This window comes from Anabrus simplex, chromosome 7 (genome assembly GCF_040414725.1).
Source record: "Anabrus simplex isolate iqAnaSimp1 chromosome 7, ASM4041472v1, whole genome shotgun sequence".
Taxonomy (NCBI): Eukaryota; Metazoa; Arthropoda; class Insecta; order Orthoptera; family Tettigoniidae; genus Anabrus; species Anabrus simplex.
The window spans coordinates 118,625,643-118,651,649 of NC_090271.1; the positions used below are offsets into that span (position 1 = coordinate 118,625,643).

Consider the following 26,007-nt stretch of genomic DNA (forward strand, 5'->3'; position numbering starts at 1 on the left):
TGTCCGCCGTTAACACTAATACATGCATCAACCCACATTCGCATTGAATCAGCGCACCATCAAGCAGTGTTCTCCCTAGGACCTTTTTTAATGGGCCTTGACATTTTTACAGACCACCTGGCTAACATAACCTAGATATGTGCTAGTTACATAATAATTAATACATATCTGAGTCAATGGGTATTCCAAATTAAAATGTAAATACTGTAAAACTGTTCATTTAAATGATGATAATGGTTTAGTATCTATGTTATGTAGCTGACAATGTCCACTAGGTGGATAAAACATGTATCTGATTAAATAGTATATTGAATTGGTGGATCCTTAACAATTGTATATGCTGGCAATGCAGCCATGGAGCTGGACTGATACAAAGTATTGCATAATACATATACAAAAGGAATGTGGAAAATTCATTTTCCTGTATCAGAAAAAGAAAAGAAAAACCACAAAAGGGTGTGAAAATGAAAGAGATCTTAGGCATCGCAAACCCACTTAATACCATCGGCGTTGGAAGAAAAGAGTTGACCAAAGTAGGTCAGATAGGAAAGAAGTTCGACACAATATTTTATGCCCATGAATTCTGTCGCACGTACTTCGGGCCTTTTTTAGATGGTTTAGGCAGTGCAAGCCAAGAAAACGCTCGGATGACCGTTATTTCTTTGACTCCTTCATTAAAATGACCACTGCAGCAAAGTTTTACCTTGTGCTATGCAAGACTGCCGACTTAGAATTTGGGACAAGGCGATTACTGTACATTTTTAGGTACGATTGTTGGCATAACCATTGGTCTGTATTAGTTAGGTCTGGCTATTGACAAAATCATTGGACTGGCAAGAAGCAATATAGGTGTGGGGGGGCGTAAGGCCCCCAGGTTAGGGCCGCAAAGCGGCTGGTAGGCCTCTAGCATTCTCTGTGGGCTAGTGGTGAAAAGCTCAGTTAATTATGCTGGTAGTGACAAAGCCATTGGTGTGGATTGGTTACATGTGGCTAAAGACAAATTAATAATCTGGAGTGCATTTGGTGTTACAAGTCCCCACCAATGACTGTGTTTTTATTCTGCGTGGTTTGATAACGGAATGTATTTCTCCTGGGGCCTATTCCACAAAAGTATGGTCTTGTACAAGTTACTAGTGTGGGTTCTTGTAATGTATGGAGTTGTACATTTCTGTTCCACAAAAGATTGATAGTCTCTTGTATATTACTAGTGAATTGTTACAAGTTTTACAAGTGACAACATATCAATAAACATACTACGTCATAGCATGAATCAGCTGTTTATCTTCATATTCCATTCGTTGAATTAGATTATGCTTGCTCATTAATCTTAATATCGTATTTTAAGTTAAGTTATGTAGCAAAGATTCAAAGAACTCTAATATTTCTGTGATTTTCTCAATGCTACAATGTTATTTTACAGTTTATTTCTTTGATGATAGGAAATTACTCCGTTATTATCGCCCATTCTGTTCTTCCACGATCCTCGCATATGTTCCACGATAGTCTGACATACCCACCTTGGTCTGTCATTTGGAATCGGATGCCGCTAATAACGACATTCGGCCGCCAGACTTAATTGTTACAAAATTGCACACACTGCATGAATTGTTAAAATGGTGTCAAGGAAAGGAAGTTATTCATTTTGAAGGAAATAGAAGGAAAGATATTCATTTTGGTGCATTCAGCGAGAGTCTGAAAAAACAAGACAAAATAAAGGGTTGGATGGAAATATTTGATTTGGAAAAGGTCATGGAGCTTTTGAGGGGAAAATTTGGATTAATGATTGGAATTACTTGGAATTAATGATTCCAGGAATGTCTTTCTTGGAACATGTTTATTCAGTATTTTCAGGTCAAGGAACAATTTGAGGAAATTTTATATCATTTATTGCAGCTACCGCAGAATGTATTGACCTACAGACCAAAGATTTTGCCATCCCATGCATATGTGCAATACCATGGTACTGACCACAATTTCCTAGCCAAAGCAGTGTTGTTAGTAGGCCTAACTGTTGTTTAGCAGAGAGAGATTTATTTCTGTTCGTAGGATGTTTCAACCTATGATAAATATCCATCAAAAGTTCTTCCACTTGTATTTTGCTTAACCTAAAACTCTCATTGTATTCAAATAGTGTTAAACTGGAAGTTTCTTCTTTCCTTATACAGATGGTAGTTTTCATTTTCATTACCATCACTATCACTTCTGCTAGACCACATATTTATCAAAATGTATCTGAAATAAGTATATTTAAATAGCACTAGTATATTTATATATTATTGTCCATTCACTGGTAGAGAATAGTTCCCAATTCACTAGTAAATTACAAGTACTAGTACTTTTGTGGAACATACCTATAAAAATTCACTGGTAATTTGTAAGTATGGAGTAGTAAAGTACAACTGTAGAAAATTCTTTTGTGGAACAGAAACTCTGGTATTTGTACTAGTTACTAGAGAATTTACTTGTAATGTACAAGACCATACTTTTGTGGAATAGGCCCCAGGTTGCTGGGAATGATGTCATATCCGATATTGGAAATGCTTAGTACCTGCTCAAGCAATGGAGAATAGCACGTGCTACATTTCACTAGATTATAAAAGTAAAGGTACTTCTGGGGGGCAGGCTGGTGGGTCTCTGGCATGGGTGCCCACAAGGGGGGGCACTTGTCCCCCCTGGAATTCTAAAAAGGTTGATGTTCACTTGTTTAATATCATACCAAATTATTTCATAAACTGAACTTACTGACAGTCATCTAGCATATGTTACAACAGGAAATCTCTGTAAACAGTTTATGTTGCTGACCTTATATTGGTTTTTATATTCAAGAAAATTGTTGATGTGCCCCCCCCCCCCCTGGAAAAGATCTTACAGACGCCCATGGTCTCTGGCTATTGTACTGAACACATCTCTCCTATACAAAGAATTCCATGCAAGATTTGCATCATTTCTACTCCCTTATGTTATGAAGCTTGCATAACATGTAGTAAAATTCTACCCAAGATTATATTCTAATCTGTCTGCAATACAGAATTATTTTCATAAGTTCGTTTATTACCTGTTCTGAAGGGAGGCTTGTCTGCTAGCTCTCCATTTTAGAGTCAGCTTCGAAACTTTGTGTCTGCAATATTATTTTCTCCTGAATATTCCTTTGATGACTAGTAGGACATCTGACCTAAACCCAGTAATCTGTGTTAGGATGGCACAAAGCAATCTACAGAAATAAGAGACATGATAGAATTAACTCTTAATCTTAATTTTTTTTCAAAATTCCCTAGCTAGTAAACTATGTCTTCTCAGTTTACTTTAAATAAATCTCTCATTGAATTGCATAACAATATTAGATTGTCATTTTATAATAGATCTTAGCCTGGATGTCATATTAAATGAGGTTATAAGCCTCATCCATTACCTTTGCAACTGCTCAGAGATCAGTTCTAAAACTTTCTCATATTTATCATTTATGGGCTCCCTACAACTTAAACTACCCCTCAACTTATTTCCATAATAATTCCTTTTCCATGCTATTAATAGTTTCCTGTACATACTCAATGACAATCATACCCATCTGCCATATTAATTTACTTCAGGTATTATATTAACAGTTTTGCTATATATCAGTAATTGTACCCTTATAAATGATGATTCATCACTTTATGCTTGAAACAAGACTCTCAGCTATTCAGAATATATCAGATAAAATTAGTCATGTCTCCTCTGTCCTTTTCTTCCCCCTCCATTCCATTTCTGTCCCATTCTATTCATATATCAACAATGCACACTTCAGTTCAGTTTGGATTGTTGGCATAAGCAAATGGTATTGCTAATATTGTCTTTAATCAAAACTTAAACTGGTATCTTGTGTGTTGTTTTCAATTATTCAATGTATCTGTTGCATTTGTCTCGTGGTAAGTGTTTACTTACCATCACTTTGCTTGTAATAATGTTGATTCTAATGTACAAACTGTTCTGCAGTGTCATTTGTTTTTCTGTCACTTCCTTTTCCTGTATCGTGTTAGACTGGGATGTATTGGTCTCTTTTTTGCCTATCAGAATAATATGAAAAAAAATAAAATGAGTGTGGAGAATTTTGTTTTCTGTTATTTCTTTAGACTTCAAAGATTAATTTCTAAATGCATTATTCCAAAAGTAGAAAGTAATTAAATAGAAATATGTCTCTATATAAGTGGCTTTAATGTCAGCTATTGCTTCATTAGACTTAAAAAGTTTGTTTGAAAATACATAAATTTACTTGAATTCAAGTCTAGGAGAGGATCATCTTAAATTTCACTGTTGTTATTCCTTCCCCCCTGCCCCCCCCCCCCTCCTGAACTTAACCTTGTTGCTATGCGGCTATTCAAAACCCTTCTGTTTGATCCATATTCTTAGGGAAATGTGTGTGTTAAAAGTATCTTGTTTTGTATACACAGTCTGATGATTTTGACTGATGAGGTCATCAGCCCCTTAATATTGTCTTCAATAAGTGGTTATATTCTTCAGTTATGTTATTGAAACAACAGTAAAAGGTTAATTCACTAAAAGTAACAACTTGGAAGATCATCGTTCGTGAATAAACTCTAGTGCAAATGGATAAATTTTCTGTAAAGAAGACATCAGAGAAGAGGGTTGTCTTATTTTATGTTTATATTCCTTGCAAGTAAATGCAATATTTTTATAGCAGCTCAAGTAGTAGTTCTCAACCCAACATAATGCTAGGCCTATCTCATTGTAATTCCAGGAATTTGGTTGCCGTACCCAGAATGTCAAAACATGAGCGTCGTCATTTATTTGCACTGAAAGTTGCACAAGAAGAACAAGAGGAAAGACACAGACGTCAGCAACAAGAAATGTGGCGTCATCATGAGGGTCAGTGTCTGGCACTGGGAATGGATCCTACTCTAACTGCAGCGATAGATCCACAGACTGGCTACCCTTGCTTCTTTGACCCTGCATCTGGAACGTGGCAGTCATACCCTCCACAAGGTAGGTGTCTTTCATACTTGGATAGTAGCCTATTTATGATTTAGCAAATAACTTCAAGGGGACCTCATTTCGTATCAAATTTTTCCATGCATTGAGAACGATCCATAATATATGATGTTTCTCCTGTAAATTCCACCAAAAAATTAAGTTATAAAGATATTTGATAACATTTAGCATTGGGTATTTGCTGCAAATGGAAATCCACAAACATGTGAAGAACTTGCGTTCCAGACATGTGAGCTGGGCTGAGTGGCAGACAGTTGTGGTGCTGGCTTTCTGACCCCAACTTGATAGATTTGATCCTGGCTCAGTCCTGTAGTATTTGAAGCTATTCAAATACGTCAGCCTCGTGTCGGTAGATTTACTGGCACGTAAAAGAACTCTGCAGGACTAAATTCTCACACCTCAGCATCTCTGAAAACTACCGTAGTACAATTTACAAACTTCATCATGTAGATCCATATTGATACAGTTAAAAATAAGAAACAATGTTAGGTTTTGGTCCACCCAATCAGTACACATCACTTTACAAGTGAACTATTTAATTAAAAAACATATTAAAAATACTTAGGGTCATGTTTCGTCTCTATTTGAGACTTGATCAGCTATAAAATCACGTAGTAGATTACAAAACTCAAATTAGAAACTGAAAAGAATGGAAGAACCCAATGTATTTTTAAGGACTATTTGAGAAATGCAAAAGATATAAATATATATATAGGCCCCTATATTATTAACACAAATTGACATCACTTCTTGCAAAAACTTTTGTCTTCAGTGTTAAAAAATGAATTTAAGTTGAAATTGACAAGCCTGCCATAACGCCTTGTACGGAATCAATGTCCATTGTTGCTGTCCGTATTTGAAATTGAAGTTCCTTTTGAACTATTGAAAAAAAATATAGGAGAACAAATATACATATATTCAAAGAGGTAATTTAACACTTCTTGCAAACAGTCTTTCAGCACCGGGCGAGTTGGCCGTGCGCGTAGAGGCGCGTGGCTGTGAGCTTGCATCCGGGAGATAGTAGGTTCGAATCCCACTATCGGCAGCCCTGAAGATGGTTTTCCGTGGTTTCCCATTTTCACACCAGGCAATGCTGGGGCTGTACCTTAATTAAGGCCACGGCCGCTTCGTTCCAACTCCTAGGCCTTTCCTATCCCATCGTTGCCATAAGACCTATCTGTGTCGGTGCGACGTAAAGCCCCTAGCAAAAAAAAAAAAATTTCAGCAAAGTTAAATATGAACGACCTTACTTGAAAAATGTTGCAAGCATTGTTGGAATCTGGTAGTTTCAGTGTGTTGACTGGGGAGATCGAAATTCTGACCTCAGAAACGCATTGGTACTAAATCCGTATCAGAAGAATTAAAAGCATTAACTTGTAAAATATTCCTTCAAATTTAGCTACGGTAGAAGAAATCTGAAGCCTTGTAAGACCGCCTGTCTTATGGCAAAGACCAACGCTGCATGACCACCATATTCGTGGCTTAAATCCTAAGAATAATCCTTATTGAAAAAGAGCAGGTCTGGAAACAAAGAGATATAAAAATTAATGGGTTTAAAACCCTCAGATAACTAAGAAAAAGTCGCTTAAGTGCATCCAGTATTCGGGAGATAGTAGGTTCGAATCCCACTGTCGGCAGCCCTGAAAATGGTTTTCTGTAGTTTCCCATTTTCACACCAGGCAAATGCTGGAGTGTACCTGAATTAAGGCCACGGCCGCTTTCTTCCCACTCCTAGCCCTTTCCTGTCCCATCGTCACCATAAGACTTCTCTGTGTCGGTGCGACGTAAAGCAACTAGGGAAAAAAAAACTAAGAAAAGAGATTCTGTCATGAATGTATGGCTTAAAAGTTTACCGTAAATGACACTCCGTATAGCTGGTTTAGAATGAGCCCCGCTCTGATTTGATTCTCGTCACGCTACTGCATGTGTTGTAGTTGTGTTTTCTTTCGCGCGGCAGAACATGGCTAGTGGCGGTAGGGGGGGGAAACAGTGCTATTAGTGAGGGAAGGGGAAATAGCTTGGCCTATAGTAGGAGCGGGAGGGCAGGAAGTTTGAATTAGAGGAGGTGACTTCCAATTATTAATTTTTTTGTGAGGATAAAAGTGATGGTATTTGTTTGTATAAACAGATTTTGTTCTCTTGTACATTTAAGTTTTTGTTTGCATTAATACTCTGGTCCAAACTTATATAAATATTTTCGTAATTGCTCATCAGGTTCCCCCCCTTTGCTTACTTTTTTTAAATGGTCAAGTCTTTATTTATGTCAGTATATTGGTGACCAGTATTCCCCATATGGACACTCATTGCAGAATACTTCTTGTGTCTATTAGCATTGGCATGTTTGAGGTAACTGGTTTGAAAACTCCTACCTGTTTGCCCAACGTATGTGACGAAGCATTGATCACACTTAAGTTTATAGATTCCTGAATCTAAGAAATCCTCTTTCTTGTGATTAATACTATTATGGTTATAAAATATATGAACATTGTTTTTAGGCAACTAATACATGTAACTTCTTAGAAGTATATAAGTTGATATTTTAAAATACTTTCCAAACCTGGAATGTGGTGATACCTAATGTTTTCTACTGGTTGTTTGTGATGCCGCTTTGTTCAACTATCTGCACCAACTCCACTGGCACGAAATTTCTAAAAAAAATCAATGATTTTCGAGTTGTCGTCAAACACTACTTGGCCCTCAGAGCCTGTCACAGTTATCTGAAACTCTGGTGAAGAAAAGTAATCCGTCCGCCATGAAATTAGTGATAAAATAGCTTTTGTACTCGCCGTGTTTTTCTTCTTTCGTTTAGAAGGAGGGTCTGTTTTCTCTCACATATAGTATTTTTGGCACTCTCACTTTCAAAATTGCTTAACAATTCCTTAAAATGATCATCTCCATCATCACTTTCCGCTGTGGTTAATAACTGAAAGATTCTGTGATCCAAAATAACATCGCTGCAAGATCAAATAGATTGTTGTTCCGCCATGTTTGTTTACATCACAGATGAACTCCACAGACGTCTACAAAAAGCTCTGTAAGTTGCTCTGATCAGTTAGTTCTACATAATGCCCAACAGATAAAAGAACATGTCAGAGATCAAATTCGCACTCGAAAGCGAACCGGGAAACTCAAAATAAAAAAATTTTGCGCACCATCTATAGAAGGGCGTAGCACTGGTGGACCGGCCGCATCAGCCCGTCTATAGGCAGGTGTAGCACTCATCGGGTTAACTCAGTGCCAGGAATCAAATACAAGATGCTTTAAGTCAAATTCTAAAATAAGGAGACCTACTGTACAGTAAACAGAGAATTAAGCAACATCCTTGCAAGGCTTCTTAGCTTCCAGTTAGTGCTTCTGTCCGGTCTCGTGCTTGTAGGACAGTTGGAAAATGTACATCTTAATAAACACTCCTCATAAAACCTTTGTAAAAATAATAGCTATATCTATTTATAACAATAAGTACAAACGCCTCTTTTTCATGCAGCTCAGTTGATTGAGTAACTGTCCTCCTGTGTCAGAGTTCACAGGTTCAAATCCCGGCTTGGATCGGAGGCCCTTAAAAGGGTGTAGTAATGGCAACAGCTTCATATCATTGGCTTCTGGCACATTAAAAAGAAACTTCCTGCAGGACAAAATTCCGACGTTCCGGCGTCTGTTAAGAACTAGTATTTGGAAAGGGAATAATAGATTAAGACAAGGGCCTATCCAAAGTGGGGTGAGAGTGTCCAAGTAGTCCAGACATCCTAGGAGTTTTAATGAATGTACACTGACTGAGCAAATTTCATGGGATAGCGGAGCACTGATGCGCAGGTGTGTTGTCTGCGCACCACGCACCCCCTGTGCCTGCGGCAGTTGTATAGGAGACCTTGTGAGCAGTGGCTGTGCATGTGACAGGTGTAACATGGAACGTTGTCGTGAGCTGACACCGTTCGAACGGGGTATCGTGGTCGGTGTCCGGCGGATGGGAAGTGTGATTTTGGGAGTAGTGCGGGAATTCGGCTTCACACGATCAACTGTGTCCAGGGTGTATCGTGAATGGTTGAATGCGGGTGTCGCCGTCCACAACAGAGGAATGACCAGCCATCAAGCCACCCTCGATGACCGTGACCGGCCCCATCTGAGACGGATTGTCAGTAGTGACAGACGGGCAACCGTGCAACAAATCACAGCTCAATTCAACACAGGCCGTGCTAGACACGTCTCCCAGTGGACAATCCGTAGGAACATGGAATCTATGGGGTATGGGAGCCGGCGCCGTACACGGGTGCCACTGTTAACCCAACGTCATCGGGCACAATGACGCGCATTTGTCGCCAGTCACCAGGGATGGACACTGGAACAATGGCGTAACGTGATGTGGTCGAACGAATCACTATTTCAACTGCAGCATGCCGATGGGAGGCACCGTGTATGGTGCAGACCACATGAAGCGATGGATCCCGCCTGCCTCGAAGGTGTGGTCCAGGGCGCTGGTGTCTCTTATGGTCTGGGGTGCATTTTCCTGGTATGGAATGGGCCCTCTAGTTGTTCTGGAAGAGACTTTGAATGGTACGCGGTATGTTGAGCTGCTCAGAGACCATCTCCACTCATTTTTGGCCTTCCAGCGCCCAGACGGTTCTGGGGTGTTTCAAGATAACGCGCCACCACATCGCTCCCACGTCGCCTGGGAATGGTTCCAGGAACATGCAGCGGAGGTCCAACGACTGCCATGGCCACCCAGGAGTCCCGATATGAACCCTATCGAGCATATCTGGGATGTCCTGGACGCAGGCTCCGTGCCATAGATCCTGCACCCACGAACAGACCAGCCTTGGCGGCCGCTCTGCAAACGATTTGGTGTCAGCTGCGTTCAGAGGACTACCGGGGACTTGTTGACTCACTTCCACGGCGTCTCTCTGCAGTTCGCAGGGCCAGAGGAGGCCCCACACGCTATTAGGTGACTATCCCATGACATTTGCTAAGTCAGTGTACTTTTATTAAGCATTTTATATATAATGTATATTATTATTAGCTTCCGGAATCTGCACAAATCCACCCCTCTTACTAGGAGCCAAGGACACTCATTTCCGTATTAGGTATTCCATACCACGTAAATTCTCTGGAAGTTTGGACACCCACCAAAATAATTTTCTGGATGAAGACCTACCTGTAATGCCGTCCTCCCCCTAAGTGGAATCCTGCCCACACTACTGTTAAGAGAGTAAGTCTCCTAAAAGGAAGTGCAAGAAAAGTGATCTCAAAAGACTGAAAAATAGAAGCAGCTTGAATTCATGATTTGCTGTGTACAAGTTATGCGTGGAACCTTATTCCTGAAATTATTACAGGATCAGATAGTGCCTCACCTATTCGGTTCTCCGAGTTCTATTTTCTACAATTTTAGCCACCCATGGGAGCCGTGAAGAAACAAAGAATCTGTCATGTTTATAAAATATGTTGAGAATTATAGAGTTGCATCAACACCAAAAAAAATGGCGTATGGCTTTTAGTGCCGGGAGTGTCCGAGGACAAGTTCGGCTCGCCAGATGCAGGCCTTTTGATTTGACTTCTCTAGGTGACCTGCGCGTCGTGAGGAGGATGAAATGATGATGAAGACGTCACATACACCCAGCCCCAGTGTCAGCGGAATTAACCAATTATGGTTAAAATTCCCGACCCTGCTGGGAATCAAACCCGGGACCAAAGGTCAGCACGCTAACCGTTTAGACATGGAGCCGGACATCAACACAATAAATATACATTGACATCAAAAAGTTTATACTCACTGAAGGAAAACTCCAGTTCTTGATTTTTTATTAGGCAGCAGATTAAGGATATTTCAAATGGCATATATTTTAAATCAAAGTGCAATCATAGACATCCATTGTACACAAAATGACATGCTGTAAAACAATTTATACTTTAAAAAATGGAAAACAATCTCTTGTTCTGATTGACAAATGCATGGCATTCTTCTGGTTAACTTTTTCCAACATATCTGTGGTTATAGTTCCCCATGCTTGCAAGTGGCATTGCAGAAGATCTTCACAACTTTCGACAGAAGATTCTTTTGCCTTATGGTCAAGTTCATCTCACAGCAACTCAGTGTTTCTTACATACTTCCTGCGCAGCTTTGACCTGAGCAGGCCGTTCTGTTGCAAACCAACAGTCTTCCAATAGGTCGAGTTCCATTGCTCGATAGAATGCAGTGGTTCTGCTTTCTCAAGATACCTTCAACATTCACCCAGTTTTCCACGTTATTGTTATTGAAACAACCCCAAATTATAACACTACCACCCCTGTGCTTCACACTTGCTTTTAGGCAGCCTTTTAGTATTCTTTCTTCTGTATGACGGACATAATGACAATTTAACCCTAATGTCTTAAATTTTGACCCTTCAAACCAATGCACACATTTCCACCGGGCAGTTGTCTAATCCTTGTGTTTGGCCCACTGAAGTCTCTGTGATTTATATCCGCGTGTTAAGGGAAGCGTTTTGGCACATACACTTCCACACAGCTCAACATCGCATAAACAATATTTTACTGTCGACACTGACACTGGTGGTTCTCTAAGTTTTGTTGATTCCAGTATAGATATCTGTTAGGCTTGCTTAAGATCACAATGTGTATCTTCAGCATATGTTCTTCTAGAATGTTCATGATGTACTCAGTCGTTGTGAGTGCCTATCTCTTGTCTTCGCTTCAAAGCAAAGCGAACACCAAATTTAGAAATACCTCATTTTTCAGCAATCTTCCAGTTTGACCAGCCAACTGTTCCATGGCAGATGCCTACTTTCTTCTCTTTCATTTGTGGTAGCTTTTTTCTTTTTCTACCCGCATTTCTGCCATGTGTTTCTATCCTGCAAAAATTTGAGTAGTCCTAGAGAGAAGTCTGTTGGAAAAGTGTCTTAAGCCAACAGAGATTTAAAAATGAGGGAATGCAATTTCTACAGTGCTCTCATTTGATGGCCAGGTTGAGTGGCTCAGACGGTTGAGATGCTGGCCTTCTGACCCCAACTTGGCAGGTTCGATCCTGGCTCAGTCCGGTGGTATGAAGGTGCTCAAGTACGTTAGCCTCATGTCTGTAGATTTATTTGAACGTAAAAGAACTCCTGCATGACTAAATCCCGGCACCTCAGTGTCTCAAAAAATTGTAAAAGTAGTTAGTGGGACATAAAAAGAAATAACATTAACATTCTCATTGTACATGGAAATTTTTGCTTTTTTTGCCGCTGGCCATCTTCTGGCTCTCTCAACTGCAATGTGTGAAGACAGGTGACAAAACATCCCAGTAGTTAGTTGCTTCTGGGAATTGTATCAGAATGTGTGTTTGGCTGTTGTTTGTGTATTATTGTGTATATTGCTTGTGTAAGTAATTGATTGGAAAATGAAATATTTAGTTAAATAGCAAATTTATTTGGTGGAATGTTGCATAAAAAGGATAACTGTTAGAACATGCATTCAGAGATTTGCTTATGATGCACTGATTTGAGCATTTGCACAAAATCTTACGTTTTGAAGTTGATGAAAAAAGTGACGTACAACAGATTCGGTTTATCATGTACAGAGGAATCAGAAAAGGCACATTTTATCTGAAGATAAACATGGTGATTTTGGGGCGTAGTTAGAATCAAGTCCCAGAAAATCACTTAACACTAGCACAGAAAAAGAACATATCCATGATTGGGTCACAAAGTGAACTTAGTGCTGAAATTTTGTCCACGTAAAGTAAGGTTTATGCAGGAGAAGGAGATTTTGCCTCAAGAAGAAGGTTTTGTAATTGGTTTTGTGAAAGTGTTTACAATGGAAATTCAGATCCATAGGTAATATTTGTTTGATGGCACATGGTTTCATCTTTCCAGGCATGTATATTCCCAAAACGTGTAATTGTGGAATACTGAAAACCTGTATAATGTACAGGGGGTGCCATTCAAGACGAGCTCCAATATTCAGACCTTACCATTAAGAAAACATGGCGGCCAAAGTAGCCGAACTACTGGTAGTGGCTAACATGAAAAATCACGTATATATTATGCCACTGGCAGTAATTTATCACAATAAATGTAACATCATAGGGAAAAATCACTGTTGCACGCATGAAAACGCTTCTCCAACAACTACCCATCACATATAATCATCTAGAATAACATATTCTACTAGAATAAATGCACAGCCCCACAGTAAAAGGGAACAAGTTATTGTTTAGAAAATTCACTGGATAAATTGAGGAATTTTGCACCTTAATTTATTTTTAAACATTCAAAATAATGTTATATAAATATTATTTGAATAGTTCTATCATGTGTATTTCCATCTGTCCAGCGAAGTGAAATCTAAGAGAAAATGTTATTTGACTTCACTTTCATGAAAACTATGAAATACAGTGTAACTTGTTGCCTTAATTTTGAAGTGGTGGATGGTTTCTAATACCCAGCACCCAATGAAAGGAAATTTCACCGGAAATAATTATAGAAATAATAATAATAATAATCATCATCATCATCATCATCATAAGGAGCACTCGAATGAGTATTGAGTTTTAGTGAATATCACACTTTACTGTATCCAGACAGTGCCTCAAACAGTGATGGTAAACTCAGTAACGAAACGTTTAGACACTAAAGATATAATAGGCATTTTCCCAATGAAGAACATGAGTGCCAAAACTCAATTGACTCTAAACACTGATGTCTTTAACCTGCGTAGATGAGCTTCGGGATGGTGTAGTCTGCTTGATAACAGATAAACACAGTATAAGGTGTTAGTACTGTAAAACCGTGTGTTATAAGCCCAGCTAATCCCTCCAAGTCACTGTTTCTTTTGTGTGACAGTGTACAGATTGCTCCATCTGTCATACATAGGTTTTGTTATACTCCAAGATCCAGCCAAACTTTTTCACAGGCAAGCACAGATCCTTGTAAAATACACTTGCGTCTAAATCACTTGACACTTTGAAGCACATAGACACTGATGGAACACCACCATATCAGTTATGGTTTGTCTAAATTAATTTCTTTGAGGAATATTAATAGTTTCATCCTTTAGAATTAGAAAAAAGTCTTCCCTAACCTCGTACTTATTCACAAAATGATGAATGCACACTATTGTTTTATCATCGACGTCAAAATAGTCACGATGTATATTCCTAATCCACTTCTCTCTTGATGTTTTATTCCCTAGAAAACTTACGAAGGGTTGTATGAGAGACATTGCTGTAGTTCGACTTATACCCGGTTCACAACACGATCAAAACAAATACATTCTCACATTACTGCATATAATTACAGATCCCAAGTGTCAACTGACTCATGAAAGACATTCGCACTCTTCTAGAAAGAAACTGAAATTTATCATCAACTTTCATGAAATTATGCCGACAGCATGCAAAAACAACAAACCCATGTTTCCAACATGCCCGGCTACTCAGTCACTATCTTGGAACGATCAAGCGTAGTATTAAGGTCTGAAAATTGGAGTTCGTTCTTGTGCCATTGCATCTCATTAAAATAAGGGTATAGGCTGCGTGCATATAGCAGTGTGCTGCTGCGGGTGGATATTACAAGAACTACTTAGAGGCCTGTTCAACTGCTGACCGAAAGAAGCTGGAGTACGTGTGATGTTTGCATGCATTTATTCATTCATTGTCTAGTGTTATCTTCAGATTATTTTTTAAATATCATAATGTTCTGCCATAACTATTTACTTGTTGTTGGCTACATTAATAGATGCTGTGATACATTGCTTTCCTTCATGACTGAGCGAGTTGTCCATGCGGTTAGGGGTGCGCGGATGTGAGCTTGCGGCTTCAAACCCCACTGTCGGCAGCCTTGAAGATGGTGTGCCATGGTGTCCCATTTTCACACCAGGAAAATGCTGGGGCTGTACCTTAATTAAGGCCACTGTCGCTTCCTTCCCATTCCTAACCCTTCTATCCCATCATCGCCATAAGACCTGTCTGTGTCAGTGCGACTTAAAGCCAGTTGAAAAAACTTTCGTTCGCGACATCACAAAATGGATTTGTTCGATGGTGGATCTTAGCAGTAAACTAAAAGAAGTAATTCGGAATTTAAATATTTTAATTATAATAACTCAATTCAAAACTTATTTTAAACATGAGATGAATTTCATTTTGGTTCCGTATTGACGATTATGTTATATAAATTTAGAAACTAGTATAATCGTTTCACCTAATCAGTACATTCAAATTTATTCACAATTCAAGGGTTCAAAATGAATGTACAAGGGCGGGTCAAATATAAATGAGAATTATTTTTTAAATTGATTGCATCAACCAAAAAAATACACATGTAGTGATCACTTGTCTACATAGTGTCCTGCCTTCGATACACATTTTCTCCATCGAGTTAGTAAGTTTTTGATGCCATCTTGATAGAAAGAAGACGGACAAACTCTTCTACACTTGCATCATCATTGAACCACTGTCCTCCTAGGTCTTGTTTGAATGGTCCAAACAAATGGTAGTCGCGGGGCGATAAATCTGGACTGTACGGAGGGTGTTCCTGAGCTGTCCAGTGAATTTCCTCCAGTTTTTCCCGCGTTAAAGCAGCAGTATGTGGTCTTACATTGTCATGGAGAAGAAAGACATTTTGGATCAGTTGCTGGCATCGCTTGTGATACGCAGCTTTTGCTTCATACAAAAGGCGACAGTAATAGGCTGCATTAATTGTCCTTTGTTCGTGAAGAAAATCCACCAGCAAAACCCCTGCAGAGTCCCAGAAAACGGTTGCAAGCACCTTTCTAGCAGATGGGCGTGTTTTGGCCTTGACTGGACCTGCTTCATGTAATGATGCACCCCAGTTTCATCACAAGTCACAGTACGATGCAAGAAATCCTCCCCTTCCTCCTCGTAAAGACGCAGGAGTGTCTGACAAACTTCCTGGTGTAAAGTTTTTTGTTCCTGGTTGAGGAAACAAACCCACCCGGCAGACAATTTTCTGAAATGGAGTTCATCTCGGATGATGGTTTGAACAGTTCCGTAACTTATTCCTACCAATAATGTCACGAATGGCAACAATGTTGTCTGCAGTGATGCTTGTCCACGGTCTCCTTTCATGAGGTTCATTTTCCACAGCTTCTCTTCCTGCCACAAATTTTTTAGCCCACCCATACACTCAAGTCTGCGAAAGTGTTTCTTTCCCAAACTGTGCACAGAGCTGTCTCAAAATTTCGGAAGGTTTGGTGTCCTCGTTTGCGAGAGATTTTATAATGATGTGTTGCGCAAAAGACGTGCACCTTTTGCTCACACATGGCGTACTGAAGCATCCCAGCTCTCCACCATCATTCACGCGCTCAAACCCCTTCTCCAGACACCCCCACCAACATCTTGGCAAAGCCCTGCCTCAGAATTATTACTAACAGCAGTGGTACATTCAAGTTCCCATTTATATTGGATCTGCATTCTTAAATTCTATTCATATTTTGTAATCTCAATACATTAAATTCTAAGTCGATGTTATTTCTAAGCAGCTGAAGATGGCCTAATCAGGCCAAAGCATGTACTTTTACTTTTAATCTTATCTTTTTGCAATCTTGAAATCTTGAATTGTGAATAAATTTGAATGTATTGACTAGGTAGAATAATTATTCTAGTTTTTAAATTTATTTCTACCATGTTACAAATAAATTCTTTATATTTGCAAAGTAAGCTGCAGTAGGCCATCGTTTTTAAAGCATACACAGCATAAAAAGTACACACACACTGTATTCTATTACACCATAGTCTTAATGATAGTATAATAATAATAATAATAATAATAATAATAATAATAATAATAATAATAATAATAATAATAATAATAATTCATGGGTATACGAGAACAATTTTTGTCAATCTTTCAACAAACTGATGCAGGAAGAAAAGGATTATGGCTATTTCAACAGGACGATACTACACCCCATATCGCTCTTAATTCTGTAGACCAGGATTTTCAAACTTTTTATGTCTGAGGCCCCTTCACGATACCGCATGCATGTCCAAGGACTCCTAGCCACAGAGCATAATACTGAATACAGTAAACAAAAAATAATTTTGAAAGGTTTGATTTTATTTATGTAATATAGGACTAATATTTACTTTCCTTAATAGTTTAATTTAACTTCATTTACATCAACATACAGTATTTTCTAAATGCATAAAATTTATAAAACAATCTGACACTTGGCTAATAATTACAACAGTCTGGATCTGGAAACTTACTTGAGAAAATTAACTCTAATGGGACAGATGTATGATAGTTTTCCAAAGACCAAGCGGTTTACATGCATAGTCACTCAGATCGATGATCAGCCTCTACATTAGCCACAAACTGCAATCAAGCTGCTCTGTGCTGGGTGGGGGAATAAGCTGTGGGCCAATTGCAGGTCTTATTGAAATCAAATTGGCTTCTTGGAGACTTCGTCTGACAGTCCTGTCAGTCACAGTGACATTTCTTTACTGCCTCAAGTCGATTTCCAGCTTGGGCGGCATTCTCTCAAGACTTGGATGACCAGAAACCTATCATCCCTCCCTACCAGATGTAGACCTCCGACGGCCTGATCTAAGAATAGACTTCCAAAAAAATAGTTTCCAGTCAAGCAGCAATCGCCACCAGCTTCCCTTACATGCTGCCTCAGCAAATTGTCCGCCAGGCGGTGCAGGCATGGCACTAGGTTCTGAACGCTCTAAAACTGTTCACGACTTATTTTGGGTGGACAGCTAAATAACCCTGCATAATTTGTGAATAAATTTAGATATGATATACACCTACTTGCATACTAGAGGCGTGCATTAATCAAACTTCAGATGGGGAAAGATGTGCTTTGCTACATATGCAACCACCAGTACACATGAGTGGATTGTGGCGCAATGTATACAGACTATGACAGTCTTGTCAGACGTGGCACAATCACATGATCATGACGTGCAAAAGTAGCCAGTGTTCTCTTCACCTAATGCGCGAGAATTTTGTTTGTATATACAGTACAAAGACGCATTGTATTCAGGGCAAGCTGTACAGGAATTGAGCAATGTGCAGTTAAGAATTTTGGAAGGAACAACTTTCCCAGAAGTGGAAGTTTTTCACATCTTATATTAAGTGAGGGACAAAGTGGTTTCTGGACCGTTGGGAGGCTGTTCTGGCATGCAGTTTAAATTTCAAGATCATGGATTAAGTAGGTCGTCCTCCTTGAGGAGAGCAGATGCAAGAAACACCGACTTGGAATCCTAAAGAAATCACCACTATGAAGTTGGCGCCTCCTACCTTGTGTGACTTGAAAAACAGCTTTTTGCATTCAAGCAGAAGAGGTTTCACCTCTGAAATTGTGTCATAATCTCTCATCGTTCAGTGTCATGAGATGAGTGGTTTACAGGTGTAGTAATTCAATAAAGGTATAATGTTGTTAACAAAGCAGACTGTTGCTGTTTTTTTTTTTTTTTTTACAAACCTACATATTTGTAAATAGAATTCCTAGGAAAGTCCTCATACAAGGGTTGAAAACATTTTAGTTGCCTTTTTTTTAAAAATTTTGTGTTTTATCCTAAGTACTGTATGTTAAGGCTTATTAATTATACATACCAAAATGTACCAGGAGTGACTTACATGATACAATGATAAGAACGTTGGCAACAGTTCAACTCATTGCAAATCACGAAAATTGCTACAGACATGTGAATTTAAAACATTGCAGTATGTTTATTGGAAAGCAATGTCTCTTTACTGTATTGCTGACAATGCAGAATGTAACCCAAACGATAGAACTACAGATCACTAGCTTTAGTAGTAAAAGTGGACAAATAGTGAGATTTCTCCCTTAAGGACCAACGTTAGGTGACATCTATTCTACAGTTGATCTGACTACACTGTTTTTCATATCTCGCTCACTCTTTCTTTGTACTGCTATGGACTTCAATACTGTGTCGGGCATAGTTAACAACTGTAGGTATTAGTAGATTATTTGTTGTTTCCGTTAAAGTTTTCAGTACCCATAATGCTAATGTTCTAGTCTTACGAATTGTGTTTTGTAAATAAAATGAAATTTTACTCCAATCAAATTCATTCTAACTTGTGGCATGATAACCTAGTGACAAAGTCACTGGCTTCTCACCAAAGTGGCTGAAGTTCAAATCCTGGCCAATGCATATGGGATTTTTAAAAAATAGTCCTGCCCGTCAGAATCAGATTCCACGTGAAACTGGAGGTCCTATGGCTATGATCATATCAAAATTCATTAAAAACCACAAGCTTCTGTTATTATAGAGGACCTGTGGTGCTCTGCAGCATTCGTTATAAATAGGTCAGATAACTCTTCTTGATATGCCTGTCGTAGTTATGTTTTGCCTCCCATTTTCAATTGTTTTATGAACATTTAATAAGAAGCTCGTTGTGGTATGTCACAGTTTGTAGTTAAGAGTTCATCCACTCTGACATCATCATGCCGGCTGGTAAAAATCTATCCATGTTTTCGCTTTTTTTTTTTTTTTTTCATGCTCTAGTTCTTGATGTAAAGCTTGGTATTGTATTGTAGAAGGCAATGGTGTTTTTACTACTACTAAAATGTTTTCTTTCCTCCCGTGTAGGCAATGGCGTTTTTACTACTACTAAAATGTTTTCCTTCCTCCCGTGTAGGCAATGGCGTTTTTACTACTACTAAAATGTTTTCCTTCCTCCCGTTTAGGGGGAGGCAGGCCTCTTAGACGGTGACTCAGTCTCTCAGGCCGGGAGGTTTGTTATTGTGAAGATGTGTGGAGAAGGTGAGAGAGTTGGCAGCTGTGGCCTATATTAGGAACTGTCCCGGCATTTGCCTTAGTGCAGGAGAATGGAAAACCATGGGAAACCATTCTCGGGACAGCCGACAGTGGGGATCAGCTCCTCTCCATCTCCCGAATGCAAAGACGTAGAGCTACGGCAGAACCGCGGCCACCTCTCCTCTGATCGGTTGGTCGGTCAGAGTGCAGAGGTGTCGGACCGCGGACCAGCTGCTGCTACCTGTAGGTCGAAGCCCACTCTGCATCTGCCGACCTGGTGTTTTTAATCGCAGTTCTACCAATTAGACAGTTGTGTTGTTAGCTCATAGGTTAGTCTCGAAGGAACGTTTTTTGCCAGGCAGAGAACATGGCCCTCACTCTTTCTAGTGTAGCTAGTGTATCCTTCGATAGGTGTTCCCAATGTCTAAGGTGTATGTCATGATGGGGTCTGTTTGTACGTAGCCTTTTTTTCTCTTAGTAGCATGTAAGTTATTAGGAATGCTGTGTCATCGGTTGAATATATTTGGAAGCTGGAAAAGTTTAGGGAATCAAAGAGTACATACCAGGGAATGGTATTCTTTCATGATCAGAGGAAGTGTATCCTCTCTGGGTTGACAGGCAGTAATCAAACATGGCTGCATGCAATGACATTACTAAGGATGGAAATCAGATATATCAGAAAATATTAATAAAAGTGTTAGTCACGTAGCAACCTGCTAAGTACAGAATGTATTGCGGGTTAGGCTAAGCCTTCACCTGCAATATTATTGGAGTGATCCTTCGATGATTTGATTTTATGATTACTTCAAGTTGGCTGAACTTAGAGATCTATCAATGTTTCAAGATTCACCGGCAGCTAATGCCGGAGAGAATAAAACAGAAATGAAGCAATCAGTCCAGTAGAATGGATAAATGGATTTGCCAAATCTGTTTTTAGTAAATCCTTTTAGTATATAGATTTTTTTCACATAATCTCTGACATTATTATAAAGTCCTTGTTTCTTCTGAGAATACGTAACCCTGTTAGTGCCAGGCAAAAATGTAAAGGCGAAGTCTAAAATTGCAACTCCTCTGTTTTTAAAGATGTGAAACCAAAATTGAATCAGGGAGTGCAAAATATAGTCATCTAAATTTAGGATGACTTTCAGATCATTACAAAATTATTCCTCACATTATTAATGAATTAATTAAAATAATTTATTCTGGAAAATAAAAGTTGAAAAATTTGATTATTCCTGTTACCACACGCTTACAAATAGAATAAGAACAAACACTGGAGGGCACACATACATAATACAGGAACCAAGAAATGCATTTGGTTTATTATAAAAATATTTGCAGGGGTATAAAAAAATCTGATATTCTAAAATCTAGCATATTGAAAATATACACCAACAATGGCAATCTCGCAAGTAAAAACAAATGATGACAGTGAAAATAAACAGCCATATAGCTAATGACTGGTGACCTCTTGGACGTCGTCGTAGTGGTACCGATCTTGGTGATGAATCAAGTGCCAATTTCGCCTTGAACAATGAATTACCTGTGCGGAATGTGACTATACATAACTAAGCAAATGATGGTGATAGTAATGATGTTGATACTAATAGTTACTGGGAAGAAAAGAATGTTGACCAGGACAATCCTGCACAGGCTCCTCAACAGTTCCTGGACTCATTAGTTTCTTAATTTCGTCCTCTCTTTCACCAAAATTCTTACACTTCAGTGCAATGAATTCACGAGTCGCACATAAACAAGTCAAGGAACTTTAAATATCGCTCAAGATTATCGATAGAAAACAAAAGAATGTTGTCAGAACATGTAGCTTGAACTCACTGTAATGGTTGTGCCAAGATTAGGCACTATTTTCAGTCTAGAAGTCTATCAAACAACAAAGAAATGAAGCGTCTCTATGGTGATACTGGCAAGTTTCGTTCATTTTTTTGAGGATCGCTCAAAGGGACAGGCACTAAGAGAATTAATAACTCTTCATAAGGCAGCAAAATTCACTATTGATACCGTATGAGTAACGCATGAGTGCCAACCCAACGGAAGGCACAGTGAGGAAAGTCATAGAGGAGAAGCTCCAGTCTGAGGTATTCATGGAATTAATCATGAGCACTATAATGGACAAAATTACAGAGAGAGAGAGAGAGAGAGTGTGTGTGTTGAAAAAGCTGGAAGAATCTGTGCAGTTCAGTATAAATGAATGTGAAAATTTAAAGGAACAGATTGCTCAGAGAGACAAAAAACTCGCAGAACTGAAAGCAGAAGTGAAATAAAATTACGATTAATTGGAACGGTATCAACATAGAAATACCTATGCATATTTGGCATTCCAGAAGATTCAAATGAAGATACTGACAATCTGGTACTGAACGTTGCACATGACATTGGAGCAGAAATAACACTGACTGATACTGACGGGAGCCTTTGGGTCGGGCGTAAAAATGGTAATAAACTCCGGCCTATTATCGTGATAACTAGTTATCACACCAGGAAGGAGCTATTTACAAAGAAAAGGAATCTGGAAGGATCTTTCGTGGGCTATCTCCATGTTCGGCACCAGAAATGGCTGTACCAATGGTGGTGTAATCCTGATCAAGCAGCATGCACTGTGCTACTCAAATGACGATACTGACAAACTGTTACTGAATGTTGCATGTGATATTAGAGCTTACTCATATCACACTGCCTTTTATTTCTTTTACTAACCCATATGTTCAGAGACAAGCAAGAGCATCAGAAGCATGCAGAAAGGAAGAGTAAATTAGAAACTTTTTATACTAATATTAGACACATGAGGAAAAATAAGAATATTTCAGATGTATTGAAAGCACATGATCATAGCTTCAATAGAATAATTTTAACATAAAGTTGTTCACTGAGTAATGTAAATATAAGTAACCATGGCATGTACAAATCTTCTTGCAGTGAGGGTTCAGTTAACAAATATGATGTATTAATGGTTAAAAATGGTTTGGATCGCAGAATGGAAATTCTCGAGTATGATGACTTTTACATTTCTCCGAATAGTAATTAACTACGACAACAAGGAAGTAGCTATTACAGGAGTATATTGGTCACATGAATATCACAAGCAGTGGTTTCTCAATGTGTTAGATTATTATATCCAGGAGGGATGCCATATTGGAACCGAGCTGATAATTGGGATCACAAATATAGGCCTTTTAAATGAACATGACTGTGATGAATATCTCAACATTTTGCATCAAAATAATTTCCCCTCCTTAATAAACAATCCTATTAGAGTATCTGGTTCAAGCAAATCATGTATTGATTATGCTTTGATTAAAAGTAGATTGAGAAATTACTACATTCTATAATCTCTCAAAGTAAAATTTCTGATCATTATCCTAAGCCTCATTCAAAATGACTCGGTTCCTATTAAAATACCAAATTTTTGACGTAACAGTTTTAAAATAGATTATATTTAGCTCAAAGCACATTTAAGTAAAATAAATTGGGGAGACATCTTAACCCATTCACATACTATTTAAATACCGTAACAGTTCACTGAGAAAACACATTTTAATCTTGCACTACGGCACACACTGTGAGGATGTGGGCCACGGTGAAGTCGGCACCACAAAAACACACCAAGGGGTCTTACCCCTTTAGGAGTTAAAAGCGCATAGATCTTCAATGACATATCCACAGCCTGCACAAAACTAAGGCCTCTCGGGATGTCACATGGTCTCCCCATAGACTTGCCCACCATCGTCATTTTTATCACTTTCTGTGTCATCAGCCCTATTACATGCATCACTCGAACTAAGATCTTCAGGGTCTATTTTGTCGTCACAAACATCACTGTCTTCATAATCACTCTCTAAAACACTATCTGTTAGCTTTCGTATTCCATCTTCTTCAACACCAACACATCTTATTGACGCCATGATTGCAACTGACGTGAGCGAAGTAATATGAACAAAGATTCTTTTATCTCTTTTTCCAGAAGTGTGTGATAACCTGGAGCGCAGGAAATAACCGAAGCCACATGTCTAAACTTCAGCTCACAATGCACAAGTGGCATCTGTGACTTAGTAACTGCACTACATTTATTGATATACATCAGTGCAGCGAGCTTAGTTTGTCAATGAATTCAAATGCCACGAATAACTTTTGCCAGTTAGGGTTGTCAAATGATGAAATTGAGTTAAATAACAATGATTTAGATATATTAAACTCGATAAATTTGTGAATACAAGTAGAAGCTGCTCGAGCATATGCACTGTAAAATTGAAATCAAAGGAAGCTGAAAGAACAGAATGGATTGCTTACAGTTTGCTGAAATATGTTTACACAAGAGACAGACTTTACAACAATATTTAAAGATAACTTGGAAATTAAAGAACAGAGCACTATAGGAATCTGATCTATCGCAATGCCAATAACTGGGGTAAGGATTGGGGCATAGTCAATGAAATAACACAGGTCTATAAGAAAAGAAGAGATCAAGTAAATTGGGTATAAAAGTGAAGTCTATAAAGACGACTTAAATGTTTCTAATAAATTTAACAATTGTTTCAGTAATGACAGATTTCAGTCTCCACATTAAATATCACACAACTCTTATACTTGCTTCATTGCACCAGTAACAGAATACATACATACATACATACATACATTATCATTATAGACTGTTATGCCTTTCAGCGTTCAGTCTGCAAGCCTCTGAGAATTTACTAAACGTCGCCACAATCCTCGATTTGCAACTAGTGTTGTGGCCTCATTTAGTTCCATACCTCTTATCTTTAAATCATTAGAAACTGAGTCTAATCATCATCATTATTTTGGTCTACCTCTACTTCTCTTACCCTCCATAGCAGAGTCCATTATTTTCCTAGGTAACCTATCCTCCTCCATTCGCCTCACATGACCCCACCACCGAAGCCGGTTTATGCATACAGCTTCATCCATCGAGTTCATTCCTAAATTATACTTTATCTCCTCATTCCGAGTGCCCTCCTGCCATTGTTCCCACCTGTTTGTACCAGCAATCATTCTTGCTACTTTCATATCTGTTACTTCTAACTTATGAATAAGATATCCTGAGTCCACCCAGCTTTCACTCCCGTAAAGCAATGTTGGTCTAAAAACAGACCGATGTAAAGATAAGTTTTGTCTGGGAGATGACTTCCTTCTTACAGAATACTGCTGATCGCAACTGCGAGCTCACTGCATTAGCTTTACTACACCTTGATTCAATCTCACTTACTATATTACTATCCTGGGAGAACACACAACCTAAATACTTAAAATTATCGACCTGTTCTAGCTTTGTATCACCAATCTGACATTCAATTCTGTTGAATTTCTTACCTACGGACATCAGTTTAGTCTTCGAGAGGCTAATTTTCATACCATACTCATTGCACCTATTTTCAAGTTCCAAGATATTAGACTGCAGGCTTTCGGCACAGTCTGCCATTAAGACCAAGTTGTCAGCATAGGCCAAACTGCTTACTACATTTCCACCTAACTGAATCCCTCCCTGCCATTTTATACCTTTCAGCAGATGATCCATGTAAACCACGAACAGCAAAGGTGAAAGATTACAGCCTTGTCTAACCCCTGTAAGTACCCTGAACCAAGAACTCATTCTACCATAAATTCTCACTGAAGCCCAATTGTCAACATAAATGCCTTTGATTGATTTTAATAATCTACCTTTAATTCCATAGTCCCCCAGTATAGGGAACATTTTTTCCCTCGGTACCCTGTTGTATGCTTTCTCTAGATCTACGAAACATAAACACAACTGCCTGAATTCCTCTCGTAGCATTTTTAAAATAACTGGTGCATACTGAAAATCTGATCCTGACAGCCTCTCTGTGGTCTGAAACCACACTGGTTTTCATCCAACTTCCTCTCAACGATTGATCGCACCCTCCCTTCCAAGATGCTTGTGAATACTTTGCCTGGTATACTAATCAATGAGATACCTCGATAGTTGTTGCAATCCTTCCTGTTCCCTTGTTTATAGATAGGTGCAATTACTGCTTTTGTCCAATCTGAAGGTACCTTACCAACACTCCACGCTAATTTTACTACTCTATGAAGCCATTTCAACCCTGCCTTCCCACTATACTTCACCATTTCAGGTCTAATTTCATCTATTCCTGCTGCCTTATGACAATGGAGTTTTCTTACCATCCTTTCCACTTCCTCAAGCATAACTTCACCAACATCATTTTCTTCCTCCCAATGAGCTTGGCTGTTTGCAACACCACCAGGATGATTTCCTTTTACATTGAGAAGATGTTCAACATATT

General features: G+C 38.8%; 1 protein-coding gene across 5 annotated transcripts in view; it reads left to right on the forward strand.

Moving 5' to 3' along the window:
- Set2 (SET domain containing 2) overlaps positions 1-26,007 on the forward strand; it is a 426,901-nt gene that overhangs the window by 342,991 nt on the left and 57,903 nt on the right. For all 5 annotated transcript variants that reach the window (XM_067151274.2, XM_067151278.2, XM_067151276.2 and 2 more), the window contains one exon: positions 4,736-4,980. In XM_067151274.2, coding sequence (XP_067007375.2) covers positions 4,736-4,980 — 245 coding nt within the window. The remainder of the gene's footprint in view (positions 1-4,735; positions 4,981-26,007) is intronic.